Here is a 21,320-nt window from a genome sequence, read left to right on the forward strand (position 1 = left end):
ATAGAAGGAAGAAAAAAATACAAAGAGAAGTAAAATTGAGTACAATTCCTTACAGTAGCACCTGTGGGTCATTCTATCCCAAAGCCTACCCCAGACTGATTTTCCCTCATGACTTCATTTTTTACCCTGGAGGGGATGCTCAGCTTGCCTTACTCTTAGGCCTTGGCTACACTTGCAGCTGTACAGCACTGTGACGTAAACCTGTCTTCGTACAGCTGAGTAGGGAAAAGCGCTGCAGTCTGTCCACACTGACAGCTGACAGCGCAGTGGCGTGGCCACACTTGCAACATTTGCAGCTGTGTTGGGAGCAGTGCATTATGGGCAGCTATCCCAGCATTCATGTGGCTGCAACGTGCTTTTCAAAACGGGGGAGGGGAGGGTGGAGTGTGACAGGGAGTGTGGGGGGAGAGAGAGTGCTTTTTGGAGCATGTCAGCACTCTATTTTGCAAGTTCCAAACTCCCGGCCCCCTGCTCATTCATTCACTCACTCAAAGCAAACAGCAAACTGTTTGCTTTTTCTCTGTGGTACGAGCTTTGAAACCGGCACTTCTGCATTCCTGCAGCCGGTCACAACAATGGAGAGGATTGGCCACTTGACAAGGTGATCAGTACAGCGCTGCAGGTTGATTCCTGGTACACACAGGGGAGAGTCGTAGCCACTCCGCTGTATCTCTTATGCTTCTTGGGGAGGTGGAGTACCTGCAGCGGTGTACCCAGGGAGATACAGCGCTGCAAGTGCCCTGCCAGTGTGGACGGGGAGTGAGTTACAGCGCTGGGGGAGGCTTTACAGCGCTGTAACTCGCAAGTGTAGCCAAGGCCTTAGAGGGATAGTATCCTGTCACACTGACCAAAGTAGCTTTTGTTCTTTGTATTTATTTTGCAAAGCTACACTGATTTTCCCTCCTCCCCTCTTCTTTGGAGTTCAGTTCATGAGCTTCTGCAGATAGAGAAGAACTGAGGGAAGACGAAGGGGATGGATTATTTATATCCTCGGCTAGTAGATTGTTGGGCTCAAAAGATATATGTCTACCTCACCTACGCCACCCCTTCCCTTCCCCCCACCCCTCCGAGCTATTATTACTGATGGTTCCATGGTCAGTGACCAGGCATGTTAACTGCTACAGTGTGGTTCTGAACACAGTATGTTGAGAGAACAAAAGTTACAAAGTAACCTCCTCTTTTTGACTCCACGTTTATTATTTCAATGCTGGAAGTATTATCTACCTGTGTATAGATCACATGGGATTCTGGCTCCAGCAGGGGGAGTTTCAATTAGTTTCAATTAGACTGTTGTCCTATAAGTGAAAGTTGTGTACTGCTAACTTTAATGTAATAGATCCTTAATAAGGGACAGTTTCTTTCTAAGCTGAAATCTTTCTATTGCATAGTGACTTCAAATGTCTCCCTGTATGGTTGATGGCACTAAGGAAGAGTAATTCCCTATCTGACTAAGATAGTGTACTTATATTGAATATGATTAACTGCTGGGAAAAAATTCCTCTTTCTTCCAATTTATTAACGTTGTATTATTTGCTTTAGACGCAGGCAGCCTCCCAAGAGACATTAGAACAAATAAGAACTACTAATAATGCTTCACTGAGAAACCAACTGGAGCACAGAATTAGAGATCTAGAATCTGAACTGGCTAGAATAAAAAACACACAAGAAGACAGTGTCTTTCAAAAACAGTCTACGCAGACAGAACTGGAAAGATACAAAGATCTTTATTTGGAAGAATTAAAAATTAGAAAATCGCTAGCAAGTAAACTGGATAGGTAAGTCAAAACCTTTATTTTAAAACAAATGGTAAAATATTATTTTTCCTTCATTAACTTTCCTCCTAAAATGCCTCACTCCTGGACCTGCTCACCATAATGTGCATCAATCCAAGAGCAGGTATCTGTAGATGCAGTAGACTTTCACAACTAGCTGGAAGGCTGAGTAACATGAATTACTTTCAATATTTTATAAGTAGCAGAAATATCATTCATTTTTATAGAGTATATTATAAAATTCTTTTGATTTTAACAGGCATATCTTCTGGCCGGTCTGTAATAATCTCCTGTACTTACAGTAGGCAAGAAAAATTGCAGTTCTTTGAGTAGTGTTCCTATGGGTGCTTCACTTCAGGTGCGCTTGCATCCCACATGTCTTTGATTAAAGATTTTCGTCAGCAATGTCCATTTGGCTAGCACATCCACTGCTGATATCCTCATGCTCCACACTGAGGCTATATGAGGCTGCACAGGCAAACTGCCCTCAGTTCTTTCTCAACTGCCTCAGCCTGAGGTGGAGCTTAGCATGTCTACAGTGTGCCTGCCTCAGGTTCTTGTTGAGTTTATTTGTTAGTAGTACTACAGTAGTTAGTTACTGGTTATTGAAAGATTGTTTTATTTCCTTTGGGAAAATCCTGTCTGTGAGGGGCCTGCCCGGTTCACCGGGGTTTAAATGTTGCCTCACATGGACAGAAGCTATCCTGATCAGCGATGGACACTCTAAGTGGGTTCACTGCCTGGGAGAGTTGCATGGTCCACAGAAGTGTAACTTCCAGTTAGCCCTCAAATCCAGGGCACAGAAGAACCGGAAACTCAAGCTGTGACTGTTAATGAAGGCGTGCTCCCTTCTCCCCACTTCAGAGCCAAGTCAGGAGAACCCCCACACTCCGTACATCAGTCCCTCTAGCGCCCCTTTGACTTTGGTGCAACACTCTCCTGAAAAGGGGAAAGCCTCAGAGACCACCTCTAAAGATCCTAAAAAGAGAAGCTCTAATTCCCCTCAGAAGAGATCCATCTCAAAAAGCCTCACTCTTTGACCAGGTCAGTAGCCTCAGAGACTTCATCCTCAAGGCTTGGTACCATAAAGGTGAAGGGCTCCTCCAGTACCAGTCAGGAAAATCCAGCAGCTTGAAGAGTAGACCTGGCTCTGAGAAGGCTCCAGTACCATCTAGTGGAGATGATCAGAGAAAACACAGAAGAATATAGGTACCATCAGACTTAATCCCTCTCCTGGTACCTATGTCAAGCATTTCAATATCATGTAAGACTAAGCCTCCGTCTGCATCAGCACTGCCTGTGAATCACTCAAAACCATCATCACCATTCTGCAGGGACAAGCATTCCAGTCTGTTGGCGCTGCAACAGCACTCAGTGCCGCAGCTCCACTCAGTGCTGCAAGACATTAGGTATCTGAAGGACTTATCAGTGACTGCTGAACCAGAGTCCCCATTGCTGGCAAGTACCGAGCATCTCTAGGTACCAAGAACCTCTCAATCACCAGACCTTTATTATCCCCAGTAAAGTCACTTCCCTCTTTGGTCGGAGCTTCCCCATTAGAGGAGGAAGAGGATGATGGAGACTTCTCTTCGGTATCATCGATCTCTGTTTAGGGTTCTCCTACATACCCATATATAAACCCCTTTCTCAAAGAGACAGAAGATGTCCTGGGACCTCATAACTCCTGATGGGAGCAATCCTGGATACCACCCACCTCCCCCTTATGGTCCTCAATGGCTATATTGAGATTCCTGGGCAGCTTATTGGCAGCAGTTCTCCAGAGCCCTGATCGGTTCCAAGAATGTTGTCAAAGGTTCTGTCAGTGGTGGCTGCCTACCTGTGTCGTCAGGCGATCACAGTATTCCCATGCCTTGACAATTGGTTTCTCAAGGTTCGGTCATACCAAGAAATGTTGTCTGCCAAACAGAACACTTTTTGTTCTTGGACTTGGGTCTTCAATTGAAAGTGGGACAATCCACACTGACTCCTGTTCAGAACATACAATTTATAGGTGTATCCCTGTATTCCTTGGCATCCAGAGCCTTCCTTCCCTTGGACAGGTCCACAACACTATCAAACCTTGTCAGAAATATTCAAAGGAAACCCCAGACTTCTGTCAGAAACAGTCTTCAACTTCTAGATCACATGGTAGCTTGCACTTTTGTGACAGAACATGCAAGATTGTGCCTTTGCTGTTTCCAGTGGTGGCTCAAACCAGTTTACTTACCAAACAGACACAGCCTAGACAAACAGGTGTCAGTTCCTCAATATGTCAGATAAACTTCCTAGACTGGTGGAATGTTCATCACAATGTAGGGATACGGATCCCCTTCCTCCAACTGACACCAATGGTAACCATAACCCCAGATGCATCTCTGTTAGGATGGAGGAGGGCGCACCTCAGTGCTCTAATGTTACAGTGCAGATGGTCACCCTAAGAATCTACCCCCCATCAACCCGTTGGAGCTCAGAGTGGTCAGAAATGCCTGCCTTCATTTTCTGCCTCTCATCAGACGCAGGTCTATCAAAGCTATGATCAGCAATGTGGCCTGTATGTTATATATCAATCGTCAAGAAGGAGCGAGATCCCCTTCCCTCTGCGCTGAAGCAATAAGGTTATGGAACTGCTGTGTAAAACATTGCATAGAATTTCAGTAATGAATGTCACAGCTGACACTTTCAGCAAGTGTTTTGCCCAAGACTATAAATGGGGGCTGGATTCCCAGGTTTTTGTCGGCATATTTCAGACTCCAGGATTTCCAGTAGTGGACCTCTTTGCCACAGCTATGAACAAAAAATGCTATCTATTCTATTCAAGGAGGGGCTTAGTTCACAATTTATTGGGGGACACCTTTCTCCTCACTTGGACAAAGAAACTGTTTTATGTGTTCCCCCCAATGCCTCTCATTCTCAAAGTGGTGAACAAAATCAGACAGGACAAGAGCAGAGTTATCCTAGTAGCCCCAACACGATCAAGGCAGGCCTGTTTCCTACCTGTTTCGCCTAGCCCTTTGTTCAGTGATAAATCTTCTAATCACTCCTCTCCCAGGGTGTCAGTCAACTGCTGCATTGTAATCTGAGCATTCTCCACCTGAAGGCGTGGCTCCTTGATGGTTCGTGGTGTTAGAGTTGGTCTGTGTTGCAGAAGTACAATAGATAAAATAGGAAAGATTCTACCAGAAATACCTTCAAAAAGTGGAGAAGATTTAGTCACTGGTGTGAATTCCAGAATCCTGTCCCCAAATCTGCCTTGTTTCCTCTTGTTCTAGTATACCTGCTACAACTAAAGCAAATGGGATTATCACTTAGTTCTCTCAAGGTTAAATTGGCTGCCTTAACCGCTTTCCATACCATTATTGGGGGGTTCTCACTGTTTGTTCACCCTACAACCATAAAGTTCATGAAAAGTCTTGGTAATCCCTTTCCACCAGTGAAAATCCCCACCCCAGTTTGGGACCTTAATTTGTCTCTTAAAAGTCTCATGAAATCTCCTTTTGAACCGATGATGACATGCTCCTTACTGAATTTGTCCATGAAAACAGCCTTCTTAGTGGCTATTACCTCAGCCCACAGAGTCAGAGAGATGGGGCCTTCATGGTAGACCCTCCTTTCACAGTATTCTGCAAGGACAAAGTTACCTTACGACCATACACCAGATTTCTTCCTAAATGGTCTTCTGAGTTTCATGTGAGTCAGGTCATTTACATGCCAGTGTTCTTTCCAACACCACATAATTCCAATCTAGAGACTGCTTTCCATACTGAAGATGTCAAGAGGGTGTTATCCTTCTACCTAGACAGGATTAAATCATTTTGTAAATCTCCTAGATTGCTCATTTTGTTTGTAGACAGATCTAAAGGTTCTCAACAAAGTCACAATCAATATCTATAGCTTTACCTAAAAATTTCCCAGTATCTGAGATCTGCAGAGCTGCTACATGGTCTTTGGTACATACCTTCCCCAGGCACTATGCCGTAGTCAGTGCCTCTAGAGCTGATGTAGCAGTTGGCAATGCAGTTCTTTCCTCTGTGCTCGACTCAATTCTGAAGCTTCCTCCTCCTTATGGGAATACGGCTCGGGAGTTACCTGAAGTGGAGCACCGATAGGGACATTACTTGAAGAAGAAAGAGAGGTTACTCACCCTGTGCATTAGCTGTAGTTCTTCTAAATGTGTCCCTCTTTGGGTGCTCCACTACCCGCCCTCCTTCCCCTTTGCTTCGGAGTTTCTGTCTGAGATGCAGCGGTGAAGAAGGAACTGAGGGCAGTTTGCCCATGCAGCTTCGCTGCAGGGCATGAGGATATTAGCAGCACATGCATGGACCCAAATGCACACTGCTCATGAAAATCTCAGATTAAAGATGCGTGGGGTGCACGCACATCTGAAGTGGAGCACCCACAGGAGAACACATCTTAAAGAATTGCAGTTACTGCTCAGGGTAAGTAATCTCTTTTTTTCTTACCCTGTCAGCCTCAATCCATAGAAAAAAGGCCTGATCTGGTGGTGCGTTTAGGATCAGTTCAGCTCCCATTATAACAGTACTTCTCAGGATTGGAACTACACTGAGAGGAAGTTATTAGAGTCCAGTTATTAGAGTACTAGCCTAGGATTTGGGAGACCTGGGTTCAGTTCACAGCTCTGCCAAAGATTTCCTCTGTAATCTTGGGCAAATTGCTTACTCTTTCTGGGCCTCAGTTCCCACTTACGTAATATGGAGATAATATTACTTTCCTTTCTCACAGGGTGTTGTGAGATAATATAAATACATTAAAGATTATAGTAATCGGGACTTATAACTATCTAAGATAAATTGTCTTGAGGTCAAATTCTGAGAAGTGCTGAGCATCTCTAACTCCCCTTCATTCCCAAGAGGCACTCAGAATCTTTCAGGATTTGGCTCTTAGAAAACTTCAGAGGGATTTGACAAAAACAACGAGGTGTCCGGTGGCACCTTAAAGACTAACAGATTTATTTAGGCATAAGCTTTCGTGGGGCTCCATGCATCTGAAGAAGTGGGTTTTTTACCCACTAAAGCTTATGCCCAAATAAATCTGTTAGTCTTTAAGGTGCCACCGGACTCCTCGTTGTTTTTGTGGATACAGACTAACATGGCTACCCCTCTGATAGAGGGAATTGAGTAATGCTTAATTTCTAATATTCTTAATCATTTACAGTTATAGAAATATAATAAAAATAGCTTGAAATTTGGATGATAACATTTAGTTGTGAAAGTGTGAGTAAAAACTACATCTATATTTTTCACAGAGCTAATGAAAGGATAGCAGAGGCCAATGCTAAACTCCTTCATGAGCGCCACAGGAGCAAATCTTTAATTGCTAACAGCATTGTAAATGGAAGTCTTTCTGCAAGTCCAGTCCTGGATACAACTCAGCTTGGCAATCTTGGCAATAATTTAACACTAAATAGAAGTCTTGGTCTTGGAGGAAGTTTCATAAACCCAACTGGAAATGCATTATCTTCAAAAAACAGAGTGGAAGCTTATCTGGCTAAGGTGAGCAATTATAGATATCATTCTAAATTATTTTTATATAATTTAGGTTAAAACCATAATCTGGCTTAGTTTTATTAATGAGCATTCATTTTAAATGCAAAATATGTATCCCAATGCTTGTAACCTAATAGTGTAAAAACCACAATAATTAATCATGAAAATAAATAAATATATAATTTTAGAGGAAAAAGAGAGACTATAGTACTTGCATTCGGTGGGCCATATGGGCCTGTTTGCAAATAAGCAAGCACACAAGACACAATATCTGGCAATTAACATCTAACAAGAAGGAGAAAAAAATCTTAAGAATATTTGTCCTAGGTTGCAGGAAACTCCTAACATAGATGCATATTATGTATTTACATAGAAAGATCATTTGTATTATAAAAGGGTGCAGATAAAAAGCTCATGATGTTGTCAAACTTGCCAGCTTTAATTAAAAAGAGGTGTACAAAAATTCTGAAGAACAAGTATTAGTTAAGGGTACTTTTGCCTTCTTCTGTTACCTTCCTAATATTTATGCCATATACATGCTTCATAGGGCTCCACTCTTTGGCAAGTGACTTGGCACATGAATATTGGCCACTTGGGCCCCGTTAAAAAAGAATGCTGTACAATGGGGTTGTCTGTATTTAGTATACATCCCATGGTGAGGAATTTATGTCATGCACAGTAAATATTTATTTTTTAATAACTCCTTATCTTAGTCTCTTTGGGCTGTCTCAGGTTGAAGAGTAGTATAATATGGCAAGATAAATGATACCATATATGTACTGTATTATTGCCTGATTTCTTCTTTCACTGGAATATGAATAGTAAATAATAATTAAAAGGTAAAACTAATTGTTCTTCAAGTTACTGTCAACGCAGATTCTACTTTGAGTGTGCATGCATTCCATGCATGCAAGATTGGATTGTTTTTCAATAGCAGTGTCTATTGGGGCCATGCCTGCAGCCTGGGAGCCCTTGCAACCACCATAGCTGAGGATAAAAGGGGCAGGGCAGCCTCAACCACCTCTCAATTCCTTCTTACTGCTTGTGGCTACAAAATTGAACCCCATGGTGTCCACTTCTCTTTATCTACAGAGAGTATTTGGAGCTATTATTGTCTAGATATTTAGTTGGTAGCTTACATAAGCTTAGTTAACGCTATTGGGGGAAAAAAAGTTTTTACTTAATATCAGATTTCTTGCAAACACACACCCCCAACCTCTCTGTGTAAGAGCTAGACACTTCTCCCGTCATCCCACATACACAGGCTCAGAATGGCTGAAGACAAGTCTCCAGGATTCAAGATTTGCCCGTCCTGCGAGACAGCAGTGTCCACCAGTGATGGACATTCAAGATGCCTCTTAGGTATAAGAGAAGGACACGTAGCCGAGTGATACTTGGTACACAAATATCTCTGAGTACCCTGAAGCTGCATCACCTGGAGATGTCTATGCATGCATCTTCAGATCCTGGCAAGTGACCTGAGAGACCTACTCCATCCAGTCAGTCACACACACTCCAGCAAGTTATGATGTCATCCGAAGCTCACAGAACACTCAGAATACCCACTCCTCCTGCATTGACCTAGGAGAGGGACCATAAGAAGCACTGCTCCTTGGACCAAGGAATGTACAAATCTTCCTACCCAGTCAGAAGACTCAAGTCCTCACCTGAGGCTCTGACGCTCTATTCCCTTGAGGCTGAGCCTCACCCAAGTACATCAAAGCCAGTCACTTCACACAGTAAGCACTTTGCCACTTCTGATACCACTCAGGCGGCAGACTCCTCTCTGACACTGGATAGGTCCATACCAATGGCAGCAGCACCAAGAAAACTGGTGATACATACATCAGCACCATAACAATGGCGCCAGCAGCTTCTATGGCACTGACATGCATTGGTACCAACACAGGCTTCTTTGAAATTGAGACATTTCTCAAAGCTGGCTGACTTAGCTATGGGACCAATTTTGGAATCCCTGATATTGGACAGGCCAAGAGAGGGATAAACCAAACAGGGTCCTCTGGTGATCTCTCAGTACCATCCACAGATCAGGCCAGTGTGCTCCACGGATGGAAGAGGCTGAAAAGTTGAGTTCCTCTAAGGAATGCAGCAGACTTTCCTCATCTGAATGTGACCCATACCTCCTTTAGATAACCCAGTGGGACACGGACATACAATCGAGGGAGGAACCCCCTGAGAGGCCCCCACAAATATTCTGAATTGAGAAGGGAACTTCTAAGCTGGCACTCTCCCATCCCATGTGTCCTCCTCCCCCTCAACACTCCTACCAACACTGGCTTTATTGGTCTCCATGCAGTATCAACCCTTATGTCAGGAAACCAGCTTCCTCAGTGGTCTTCAGACCAAGACCACACTTGCCTGCACAGCAGATTGAGCCTGTCCTAGTACCCACTCTCAGACATCATCAGTTGCTGAAAGGAGAGCAAGACCTCAGTAGAGATGATCTCTCCTCTTACCACTCACAACCTCTAGCTATGTCCTCCTCACCTGCTGATGAAACGACCAACCCTCCTCTTCAGTGTGGTTAAAAGTTTTTCAGGAACTGTTGAGACTAGCAGAAACATTGGATATCCTATTAGAGATAATCCAAGAAAAGCAACATAAGCTATTAGCCCTTCTCCACCCATCATCCTTAGGCAAAATGACTTTACCTATTAATTTAGGGCTTTTGGAACCAACAAAGGTCATCTGGGACACTCCTGCATCCATTCCCCCCACAACTTCCAAGTGCATGAACAAGAGATACCAGGTGCCAGCTAATGGGCACAAATACTTTTTAGAATCCCACCCTCAGTACCGTAATTGTCCAGGCTGTTCATGAGAAATCTAAACAGTCCAAATCCATTCCCAGAAAGAGACAAAGAAATTAGATCTTTTCAGACAAAAAAAATATTTCTCAGTGAATCGTCAACTAGGAGTTGCCAGTTATCAAGTACTTCTTTCTAAGTATGATGCCCTGGTACAGGACAGGCTCTCCACCTTAACATACAAGCTCCCCCGTGAATACCAGGAAGGTTAAGGTCAACCATGACAGATGGACAGTTCACTGCTAGAACATTGCTCTAAGCAGTGCTTGATGCATCAGATATGGCAGCTAGAACCACAGCTATGGCTGTGACAATGAGAAGGTCGTCCTGGCTATAGACATCTGGTATCCCTCATGAAGTCTAAGTGACCATACAGGATCTACCCTTCCCAGGTAATTAACTGTTCAACAGTGACACAGATGGGGCATTGCACTTTCTTAACGATACAGAGGACAACCCTCCAGTCACTGGGGCTTATGTGTTCCAGCTCCTAGACGTAAAAAACAATGTTGTCAGTGGTCCTTGCATAAATACAGCAGCAATGCTACCCTCAACAACGCACTTCATAGCCATCAAGGAAGAGGCAATGTTTTCACCAATGACATTCCTTGAGCTCTTCTTTGGCACCCTGCAACAGGGACAGTTGGTCACAAAACATCTCTGAAAGCAATGTCGAGAGCCCAGCTGGACCACCTGTGTATCGACTCCCTTCTATTCATGTTGGCAACCACCTATTTTATTTCAGAGAAGGTTGGGCTGGGATTACTTCAGACCAGTCGGTCCTCAAGATAGTGAACAAGGTGTATCCCATCCAGTTTCAAGCTGTTACAATCTCCTCCCCACCCTTCCCATCCCTCCTCAGAGATCCCTCTCACAAGACACTTCTAAGACAAGAAATTTAACACTGGGAATAGTGGAGGAAGTTCCTTAAGGATTCAAAGGAAAAGCGCTCTACTCCCACTACTTCTTGATCCCAAAGAAGAAGTGGGCATGGAGACCCCACCTGGATCTTCAACATCTCAGTCCTTTTGTTCAATGTTTCAAATTCAGGATGGTCACCGTAGCCTGTGTTATCCCCTCTTTGGATCCCATGGACTGGTTCACAGCTACTTTCACATTGTGCTGGGAGCATCACAAAAAATACCTTAGTCACCCTTCGGCTTCATCTGACTTCCACATTAATCAGTCCCTCAACAAGTCACCTATTCCATATAAAAAACTCTAGCTCTCTTCAGCCCCCTGGGACTCAGTGGTGAACAAAAACAAATCCACACTAACTCCAACACAATGCATTGAATTCATGGGGGCAATGTTTAGATTCCAGGTTAGCAAAGACATGCCAACCTCAACAGAGATCAGACATCGTATAGCAGTTCCAGGTGCATTTCATAACACAAGTGAGAACTTGTATAAAGATTTTGCCACGCCTCACTTTTGTCCACTTGAAGTGTGGTTGAAATCAGTGTATCTGTTCAATGCAGCATGGACAAGAAGGGCCCCACAGAAGTCCTGTGATCATTTGATCGGTGGGCACAACCAAAATAAGTATGTTGGAAAGTTCCATTTTCCACATCCCTTCCATCAAAGATTAGTCATGGACACCTCCACATAAGGGTGGGGAGCACACCTGAATCAACTTCAGATTCAACAGAAATGGTCAGCTCCTGAATCCTCCCTCCACATCGCTATGCTAGAACTCAGAGCAATTTGTTTGGCATTCAAGGCCCTTTCTGCCTCTCTTTCAGGGCCTTTCAAGTGCTTACCAACAACACCATTGCAAAGTGTTACATCAACAGGCAAGGAGAAGCCAGGTCATCCCCTCTGTGCCAGGAATTCATACTTCTATGGATTTGGAGCATTCAGCATCATGTTATCCCACTAACTATTCATCTTCTGGGGCATCAGAACATGCTGTTAGTCTGCCCCAACAGAGGACTCTTGGAGATTTGTGAGTGGTCCCTCAAGTGTTTGACTCCCTAGGCTATCTTGCACAGATGAGGGTCTCTGACAGTAGACCTGTTTGCTATATGCCACAACAACAAATGTCCAAGATTTTGCTCCAGAGAAGGCAGGAGTCTGGGATCCTCACAGATACCTTCCTCATCCCTTGGACACCAGGGGTGATGTATGTGTTTCCACCGATACACATGATCCCCAGCATGCTAGGAAGCTGAGATAAAACCATTACCATGATAGCGCAGCTTAATCCAGGCAGTTGTTTTATTTGGACCTGATTGAACTGTCTGTTCAGAAGCCAATCACCTAACTGGTTTTACCCAACCTACTGTCCCAGAACAATACCCAGATCCTCCATCCAGACCCATAGTCCCTGCACCTGGCAGTTTGGAGTCTGGTTGACTGACATCTACAGAGAGGAGCTGTTTTGCAGCAATCCTATTCATCTTGCTTCAGAAACATAAAGCCTTCAGCAAGGAAAACTTACTAGTCCAAATGGAAACAATTGTTTGTTTGGGCTGAACAACATCACTGCTCACCTCTATAGACAACAGTTCCAGTAATAGATTATTTGCTCTAGTTAAAGCAGTCAGGATTATCCCTGTGCTTAATTGGAGTCCAGTTGGCTGCAATCTCAGCAAATTGGCCCCCAGTACAAAGCTACATAATATTTTGTCACTCCACTGTGGAAAAATTTCTGAAAGGACTGATCCAAGCTTTTCCACCAGTCCCTGTCCCTTGCGATCTGATTGCAGTGTCTGGTTTTAATGGGTTCCTCCTTCAAGCCCATGATTACCTGCTCCTTCCATCACATCTCAGTGAAGATGTGGCCTTCCCGGTGTCCATGCCCCTATCCAGAAGGATATGGGTGATTCAGGCCTTTATAGCAGGCCCTCTTTATACCATCATTCACAAGGAAAAAGTCACTCTTAGGCCTCATCTGAAGTTCCTGCCTAAGGTAGTCTTAGACTTCCACATTAATGAGTCTCTTCATCTGCCAGTCTTTTTCCCCAAACCTCATTCTTCACCTGCCGAAGCAAACCTTTACACACTGGATGTAGTTAGAGCAGTCTTTTTATCTGGACAGGACTAGAATGATTGATTAGAGCTTCACTAAGACTGTTTGGTACTTTTGTAGAACAGATGAGGGGACAACAAATATCCTTGCAGAGATTGTCTAAATGGATTTTGAATATACATACTTGGTATGCATTATTAAAGAATGATATTACCCCAGACACATCTGGTCTCATTTGATTTGAGTCCAGCGGGCCTACACTGCCTCTTTTAACAGTCCCATTGACTGAGATATGTAGAGGAGCTATATGGAGTTCAGTCCATACTTTTACCACTCAAGCCTCTAGATCAGGTGCAAGCTTTGGTCAGGTGATTCTTCAGTCAGTACTTAAATAGGACTCCTTTACATACATCTGGGCACAGGATACTGCTTGCTTATCACTAGGGCTGTCAAGCGATTAAAAAAAACTAATCACGATTAATAGTGCGATTAATCGCACTGTTAAACAATAATAGAATACCATTTATTTAAATATTTTTGGATGCTTTCTACATTTTCAAATATATTGATTTCAGTTACAACACAGAGTACAAAGTGTACAGCGCTCACTTTATATTTATTTTTGATTACGAATATTTGCACTGTAAAAATCAAAAGAAATAGTATTTTTCAATTCACCTAATACAAGTTCTGTAGTGTAATCTCTTTATCATGAAAGTTGAACTTACACATATAGAATCATGTACCAAAAAACCTGCATTCAAAAATAAAACAATATAAAACTTCAGAGGCTGCAAGTCCACTCAGGCTCTAAAGTTTTACATTGTTTTGTTTTTGAGTGCAGTTATGAAGCAAAAAAATCTACATTTGTAAGTTGCCCTGACGATAGAGATTGCACTACAGTACTTGTATGAGCCGAACTGAAAAATATTATTTTTTTATTTATCATTTTTACAGTGCAAATATTTGTCATCAAAAATGATAATATAAAATGAGCATTGTACACTTTGTATTCTGTGTTAGTAATTGAAAACAATATATTTGAAAATGTAGAAAAACATCCACAAATATTTAATAAATTTCAATTGGCATTCTATAGTTTAACACTGCGATAAAAACTGTGATTAATCGTGATTAATTTTTTTGAGTTAATTGCATGAGTTAACTGCAATTAATCAACATCCCTACTTATCACCAGCAGTGAAATCTGTGTGGACAGTCACTCAAAAAAGAAAGGTTATTTAACTTTACAGTCAGTAAGTGAGGTTCTTCTGTTTATACCTCCGGCATGAAGCGAGGTTCCCTGACCACGGGTCAAGCCCCGGTACCTGCAGTGCTGCCTACATCATCAGCACCGAAACCTGTCCCATGGCCCCAGACGCAGTGGCCAGTGCCATGGTACCTGTGGAACCCTTGAGAGTTCACCCAACCCTCCCAGGCTGTCTGGTTGGTGTTGGGAGCCTCGGAGAGGCCAGCGGCCTCAGTATCCCGTCCCCCTCCAGTGCTTGAGGCTTTGGGGGGTAAGACCCTACAGATCCAGGAGGACCCAGGAAAGTAAGCTACTGGACCACCAGTGGAAGTAGAGGTCCCTGCGGCACTGGCGTCATCCTCATCGTCGCCAGACGAGGCTATCACAGGGCCCCCTCACCCAGTTCCTCAAGATGACGCCAAAGTGCATCACGAACTTTTGAAAATGGTCACATCCATCCTGGTTACAATCGACATGTCCATGAATTCTTATCCACCTCCAGGGGTACTGCTTTGGAGTCACCTAATATGGAATGGACATGAGCAAGCACTTGAAGAAGAAAAGAGTTACCTTTTCTGTAACTGGTGTTCTTCGAGATGTGTTCCTCATGTCCATTCCACAACCCACCCTCCTTCCCCACTGTCAGATTTCCGGCAAGAAGGAACTGAGGGTGGGGGGAGCCGGCGGTGCCCCTTATACCGTGCCATGCGGGTGCCACTCCGGAGAGCACCAGAGCCGGTCCCCTACGGATACTGCTGAGGGAAAAACTTCTGGCATCGGTGGTAAGCATGTGGTAAGCACACACACATAATATGGAATGGACATGAGCAACACATCTCGAAGAACACCAGTTACGGAAAAGTTAACTGTCTTTTCTTCATTAAATGGGTTCACAGAATCTCTTGAACTGCTCAGCATTTACCCTAACAGGGATCACATGTTCAATGCATGATCTTCACTCTATGAAGAATGCATTGGCCTCCTACTATGAGGCTCAGGAACCACCAAACTATATTTAGATCACTTGAGTACATGATTCTTCACAAAATACATCTCAGTTCCCTTCTGTGAATAAGACTTTTCTTTCAGCTCAGTATTACTTTCTCTCTTCCACCCCCCCTCCCCACTTCACTCCACCATTGGTAGGAGCTGAGAAATATTTTTTTTCACTTCAGTGACAAGTTTTTCATTTTAGTTCTACAGTAGAATCCATTTAATCAGCATCCTGTTAAAAATGTGTCTGCTTACTTGTACCTGAGAAAATGGCTTCAGGACAAACCAATATGAATTAATGAGTAGCAGTGGCAAATCTAAAGAGGACAACGTTCTCTTGATAATTACAAGCATATATTTAGGGCAGAATAGGGGACATATTGACTATTGAAGAACTAACCCACGGCAAAAAAGGCAAGCATTAGGGGATGGGCAAGTTCCAGAAAGAAGGAAGTAAGAAAGAGGATGTAAACAGGATTTAGGAAGGCAAAGATTAGAAGTAGGAAACACAAAAGTTGAAGGGCAAAGGGGAGAAAGCAGCCAAACAAGGAAGAATAGGAGTTGGGATAGGAATAGAGTGGAGGGAATGAAGAGCAGCAGGGAGAAAATGGAACAGAGAAAATAACAGGAAGAACAAGGGGAAGGGAGGAATCGGTTCTATAGAGATAAAAGAAAGAACGCTGTTTCAGTTTAAACAAAAAGGGGTAAGAGTTGTGTTTTTTTAAAGAAGCAGAAAAAGAGAGACAGAGAAGGGAAAGAAAGTGGAAATGGAAGTAGAGAAAATCAGAATAAAGAAATGTAAGCAGGAAAAGAAGACACAGGCAACTTTTAGGTTAGTGATTTTTTTATGTCTTACTAGATTTTGTAGTGTGTGTATATATAAATTACAGAAAAGGGGAGCACCAGGGATATACCTCTACACCGCTCTTGACAGTGCATACATGTGAATGTGTGCTCAGAATATACCTACGTTCTTTCTTGCTTTGACCTGCGTGAAGACATTAATTCCTTGTCCTACCTCCTGGTGCATCACATCACCACCAGATAATGCAATCTCAAAGCAGCAGATCAGACGGAGATCTTTGACAACAGCCACCAAAATTGGTGAGCTTCTCACTGCTGGTTTACTTTAATCTCTCCTTACCTTAAGGGTTTTTATAATAGTGTATTTAAATGCTTTGGTCATAACTTATTTTTAAAAAATTAAATGAAACCAATTATAGGAATTAACTAACTCATTACTGCCTGAAATGAGGCCATGTGACAAATCAATAAGTTTCTATTATTTTCCCTTTTAGTGGGTACTGAGATCTGAGAACAAGGAAGTTAATAAGCTCAACAGACATAATAATTTCTCCACTAAGAATTGTCTTGACAGATCTCCATTCTTGGGCTACAAGCCCCAAAATCATCAAGAATACAAGAACAGCAACTCACTGATCTGTTTGTTACTATATATTGGGGACCCAGGGCTGCTTCCACTATAGTCAGTAGTTTTCAAAATGATCACTTGCTTCAGTTGTACTGCAGTATGGTTAATTATATCAGGTCAGTTTGTAGATTAGCTGTAGTTTCAAAACCTTAGTTTTTAAAACCTTAAGTAGTGTTAATACTGTTTTAAGTTGGTTAGTTCTAATCAGTTTCCTGATTTAAAGTTGGCTAATCTCATATCAGATCCAGATAAAATATCTACCATTAAACAGTATGTGCCATGTGGTAATAAAGTTTCTGTAAAGGACCAGCACACCAGTTTCCTTGAGTCTCTGGGAGAAGACCACTTCTTGAGGGGGTACTCAGTTTGCGCTGGACAATGCTGTTACCAAAAGGACACTGTCTATATGGCTGTCAGATTGTATTCCTCATTTCTGTGATCCAGCTGGCCCAAAGGCTTTGTCAAGGCTTACTTGATCCAAGGTCAGACTGCTACCACAAGTTTCAGAGTGGTAGCAGTTTTTTTCTCCTGCTGATAATAGCCCACTTTAATTGATTAGTCTCGTTAGAGTTGGTATGGCACCACCCATGTTTTCATGTTCTCTGTGTGTATATATATATATCTTCTTACTGTATTTTCCACTGCATGCATCTGATGAAGTGGGTTTTAGCCCACAAAAGCTTATGCCCAAATAAATTTGTTAGTCTTTAAGGTGCCACAAGTACTCCTCGTTCTTTTTACTGCTGCCACAGTTTACCTCACAGACATCTCCATCTGTCCAGACAAATGCAGCTACTTGGCACACTCACCACATTATTGCTTGGATTTGGCCTCCTAGGAAAACATCCTGTTTCAGATTCTCCATCTTCAAGAACTTGTTTTCAAAAAAGGGAGGGCAAACTCTGTCTTAAATAAACTCCCTCTTCTCAAGACATTGATCTTGTTGCTGCTGCTTGGTGTAATTGTGATCTCATTTTCTTTTGGGGCATCCTTGGAGCATCTTACTCTTTTAAAAAATATTAATAGCAGTGTCCATCTGGGCCACACATGCACCCTGTGCTGCCTCATGCTCCCGTATAAGGACATAAAGGGCAGAGCAGCCCGTGATCCTTCCTCAGTTCTCTCTTATTGCACATGGAAGTGAGATGGGATTTAGCAAGTGTCTGACATGTTAACTTTCCTCTAGTTTCAAATTAATATTTTAGAATTAGTTTGGTGAAGAAGTATTACCTTTGATTAATTTTCCAATTTGGATGTTTAAAAAAACCAACAGAAAGATAGCATGCTGTACAGTGAGGCAAGGTGCCTCATGCCATCTGCCATGGTGGACTCAGGATTTAAGCCCTGCCCAACCTGCAATGGACTTACTTCCCTGGTTGATCGACATAGTCAATGCCTTTTCTGTCTGGGGGTAGACCTCATTCCTGATAAGTCTGAAATCCTTCTTGTTGTGGACTCACAAGTTGAGGGATGTGTTGCTGAAACTACTGGTACTTGTGTAATTGGTGCATGTCACCTTAGACCCAATGGAGACATCCACCTTGAAGGAACCCAAAGGCTTATCCTCCATGAGTGCCACTCCAAGCAGACACAATACCCCAGGGCCTAGCAGTGAAACAAAGGCTGGGAATAAAACTGTTGAAACAGACACTGGTGACATTGATGCCGATTGCCCAGTACATTTTGGCACCACTGCCAATTCTGTATCATCATCAACAGACTTGGCACTGGCCTTAGCACAAGCTCCTTCAACACCAACCGTGACTTCATGAGAGCCAGCAGCGGTGCCCCAACTCCAGGATGACACTGAAAGGAAGGGCCGAGGAGAGATGAGACATGGCTGCAAGCATAGAGGCACTGCCTCACAGAGAACAGAAATTATTCCGTCAAGGGCAGGGCACTTCAGTTCTTTGCCCAGGGAGTGGCACTAAGTAAGCCAGCATCAGCACAGAAAAAAATGCCAGCACTAGCCATGGTGCCAATTGCAGCACTGAGGTATGCCCTCATGGAACCCTGTTGATCCCTTCAGGGACATCATTGGTACCAATGTAATTAAGCCTCCTTTATTTCATAGAAAGCTGTCCAACCCTCTGAGAGACTAAATAGAAGCCAATCTGAGCCTCTGCACTGGACTTAAATTTATTCCTTTCAAGCTCCAATTTTGACTCTGGCAGATTCATTGACTTAACCTAGGAATTTTGGAGTATTTTTGTTCATGCATTCTGAAATATAAAATATTGACTAGAAACATGTCAGTCATTGGCTTTCTTTGCACCATTAATTTTATCTATTAAGAATGATGTTCCAGATCTATCTGCACAAATGATAATACAGCACTAACCCTTTTGTCATCGCATACTCTGATTTTAGGTGGAAAGTTTTTGGAAAGAAGGAACATGTTTTGAAGATGGCTTATGCAAACTTCTTTGGGGATTAACTTCCTTTCAGTATGTGTTTCACAAAATGGCAAAGGTCTTGAAGATTCACAGCATTCTAACTGTTCATGAGATTTCCTCCCAAAGCATTTTCTAATGGGTAATCCTTTTCAATAGGATTCATCAATTGCCAGCCTTCCTAAAAATGTCAGATTATAGCCTTTTGTGAGCATTCTCAGTGCTGCTTAATTATTGCATGGCACTTGGTTACCTTTGTGATAGGCACTTTACAGACCTGAATATCTCTCTTCATTCTACTTCAGCCACACCACCTATTTGTTTAATGAAAGAAAGAATTTGTCACAGTCAGTCCTTTTCAGTTTCAGGTGCTAAATCCAGGTCTAATGTTTAATTAGTAGTACAGTAGACCAGGTTCTATAATTGTGTGGCAATCATGTTCCAGCATCTTTGATGGGGAGCCCTTACATCACATTAATTACAGCGAAATTATCTAAACAATTCTTTCCTTTAAGTTTTAAAAACAGTTTGGTATTTTCCAGGCATCTCTTAGGGTTGCATGAATGTAACTAATTCCTCTGTTGGGTTAATAATTTCAAACATTTTCTAAATGCTCTCATTCTTAATTTTGGATTTTTTCTTTAAAATAAAAGATAAATGCTTCTTAGGTCATTTGTTGTATCTAGCTGGCAATGCAGGATTGTTCTTCACTATATATTTGCAAGTGCTTTTATGTGGTTTACTGTACTTTTGAAATATCTCAAATGTTTTTGAAAAAAATTCTATAATCTTATTAGGAAAAAGCTTTGAGGTGAGTATCAGGAAGAGTCTTACTGTCAGGAAAGTTTTTTCCTGTTATTCAACCTAAATTTCCCTCTCCTAATTTCATCCTATAACTCCAAATTAAATTCCCTTTTACCATCCTAAAGAGTTGCTCTCTAGCCTTGTTTATTGATTACATGCTACAAATATTTGTAGATAGTTCACACACACTTTTATATACTACATATCCATAGTAAAATCTTAAATTTACCTTTCAGGGCAGGATTATCTTTTTATTCTAATAGAGATGATTTCCTTTCCTAGATGAAAGTAAGTAGAACTACTATTAGATTCATGGGTAATTTACCATTTCCCTCTCTTCCCATAAGAACACAGGACTAGAAGGGACTTCCTGCATTATCGAGTCCAGTTCCCAGCTATTGCAGGCAACCTCATCGTATAGTCCTGTTCATAAATTTATGAAGCTCCATCTTAAAATTAGTTACGTTGTTTGCCCCACTATTCCTAGTGGAAGGCTGTTCCAGAACCTCACTTCCCTTCTGACTGTTAGAAACCTTCCTCTAATTTCTAGCCCAAATTTATTCATTGTCAGTTATACCCATTTGTTCTTTTGCCAACATGGTCCTTTAGCTTAAATAGCTCTTCTGTCTCCCTGGTGTTTGCTCCCCTGGTGTACTTATAGAGAGCAGTCATATTCCCTCTCAGTCTAAACAAGCCATGCTCTTTTACTGTCTTCTTATAAAATAGGCTGTCCATTCCCTGATCATCTCAGTAGCCCTTCTCTGCACCTATTCCAGTTTAAATTAATCTTTCTTGAACATAGGTGACCAGAATTGTACACATTATTCTAGATGAGGTCTTATCAGTGCCTTCTACAATGATATTAATACTTCCCTGTCTCTGTTGGAAATATTTTTCCCAATATATCCTAGGATCACATTTGCCTTCTTTATAGCACATTACATTGGTGGGTCACAGTCATCCAGCGATTGACTAATAGACCCTAGTTTCTAGGAGAAATTATTATTTGTCCCTAAGTGCACGACCATGCAGTTTGTACTACTAAATCTCATCCCATTTCTATTATTCCAGTCCTCCAGGTCATCCAGTTCTTCCATTTTGATACGCTGATCCTCCTCTGTAGTGATGCTGCCTCCCAACTTTTCCCATTTTACTCAGCTCCTTTAAGGTAGATCCTCTAATTTCTTCTTTGTTGGATTTTCAACTGCCATGTATTCTAACAAAACAGGAGTCTGATCTCAGGAGCTTAAACTTTCAATGTCTGTCAGTCTTCTTTTTCATTAACTTTTTCATTAAGCTGCAGAACTTTTAGCCATATTCTTTTCATCTATTTACTGGTTAGGGAACAACTTTGACCCACTTTAATGTCAA

General features: G+C 42.3%; 1 protein-coding gene across 1 annotated transcript in view; it reads left to right on the top strand.

Annotated features, from left to right (window-relative positions):
* ANKRD26 (ankyrin repeat domain containing 26) overlaps positions 1 to 21,320 on the top strand; it is a 173,887-nt gene that overhangs the window by 141,891 nt on the left and 10,676 nt on the right. The window contains exons 37-38 of the mRNA XM_065405700.1: positions 1,540 to 1,775; positions 7,036 to 7,282. Coding sequence (XP_065261772.1) covers positions 1,540 to 1,775; positions 7,036 to 7,282 — 483 coding nt within the window. The remainder of the gene's footprint in view (positions 1 to 1,539; positions 1,776 to 7,035; positions 7,283 to 21,320) is intronic.

The sequence above is a fragment of the Emys orbicularis genome, chromosome 1 (genome assembly GCF_028017835.1).
Source record: "Emys orbicularis isolate rEmyOrb1 chromosome 1, rEmyOrb1.hap1, whole genome shotgun sequence".
Lineage (NCBI taxonomy): Eukaryota > Metazoa > Chordata > Testudines > Emydidae > Emys > Emys orbicularis.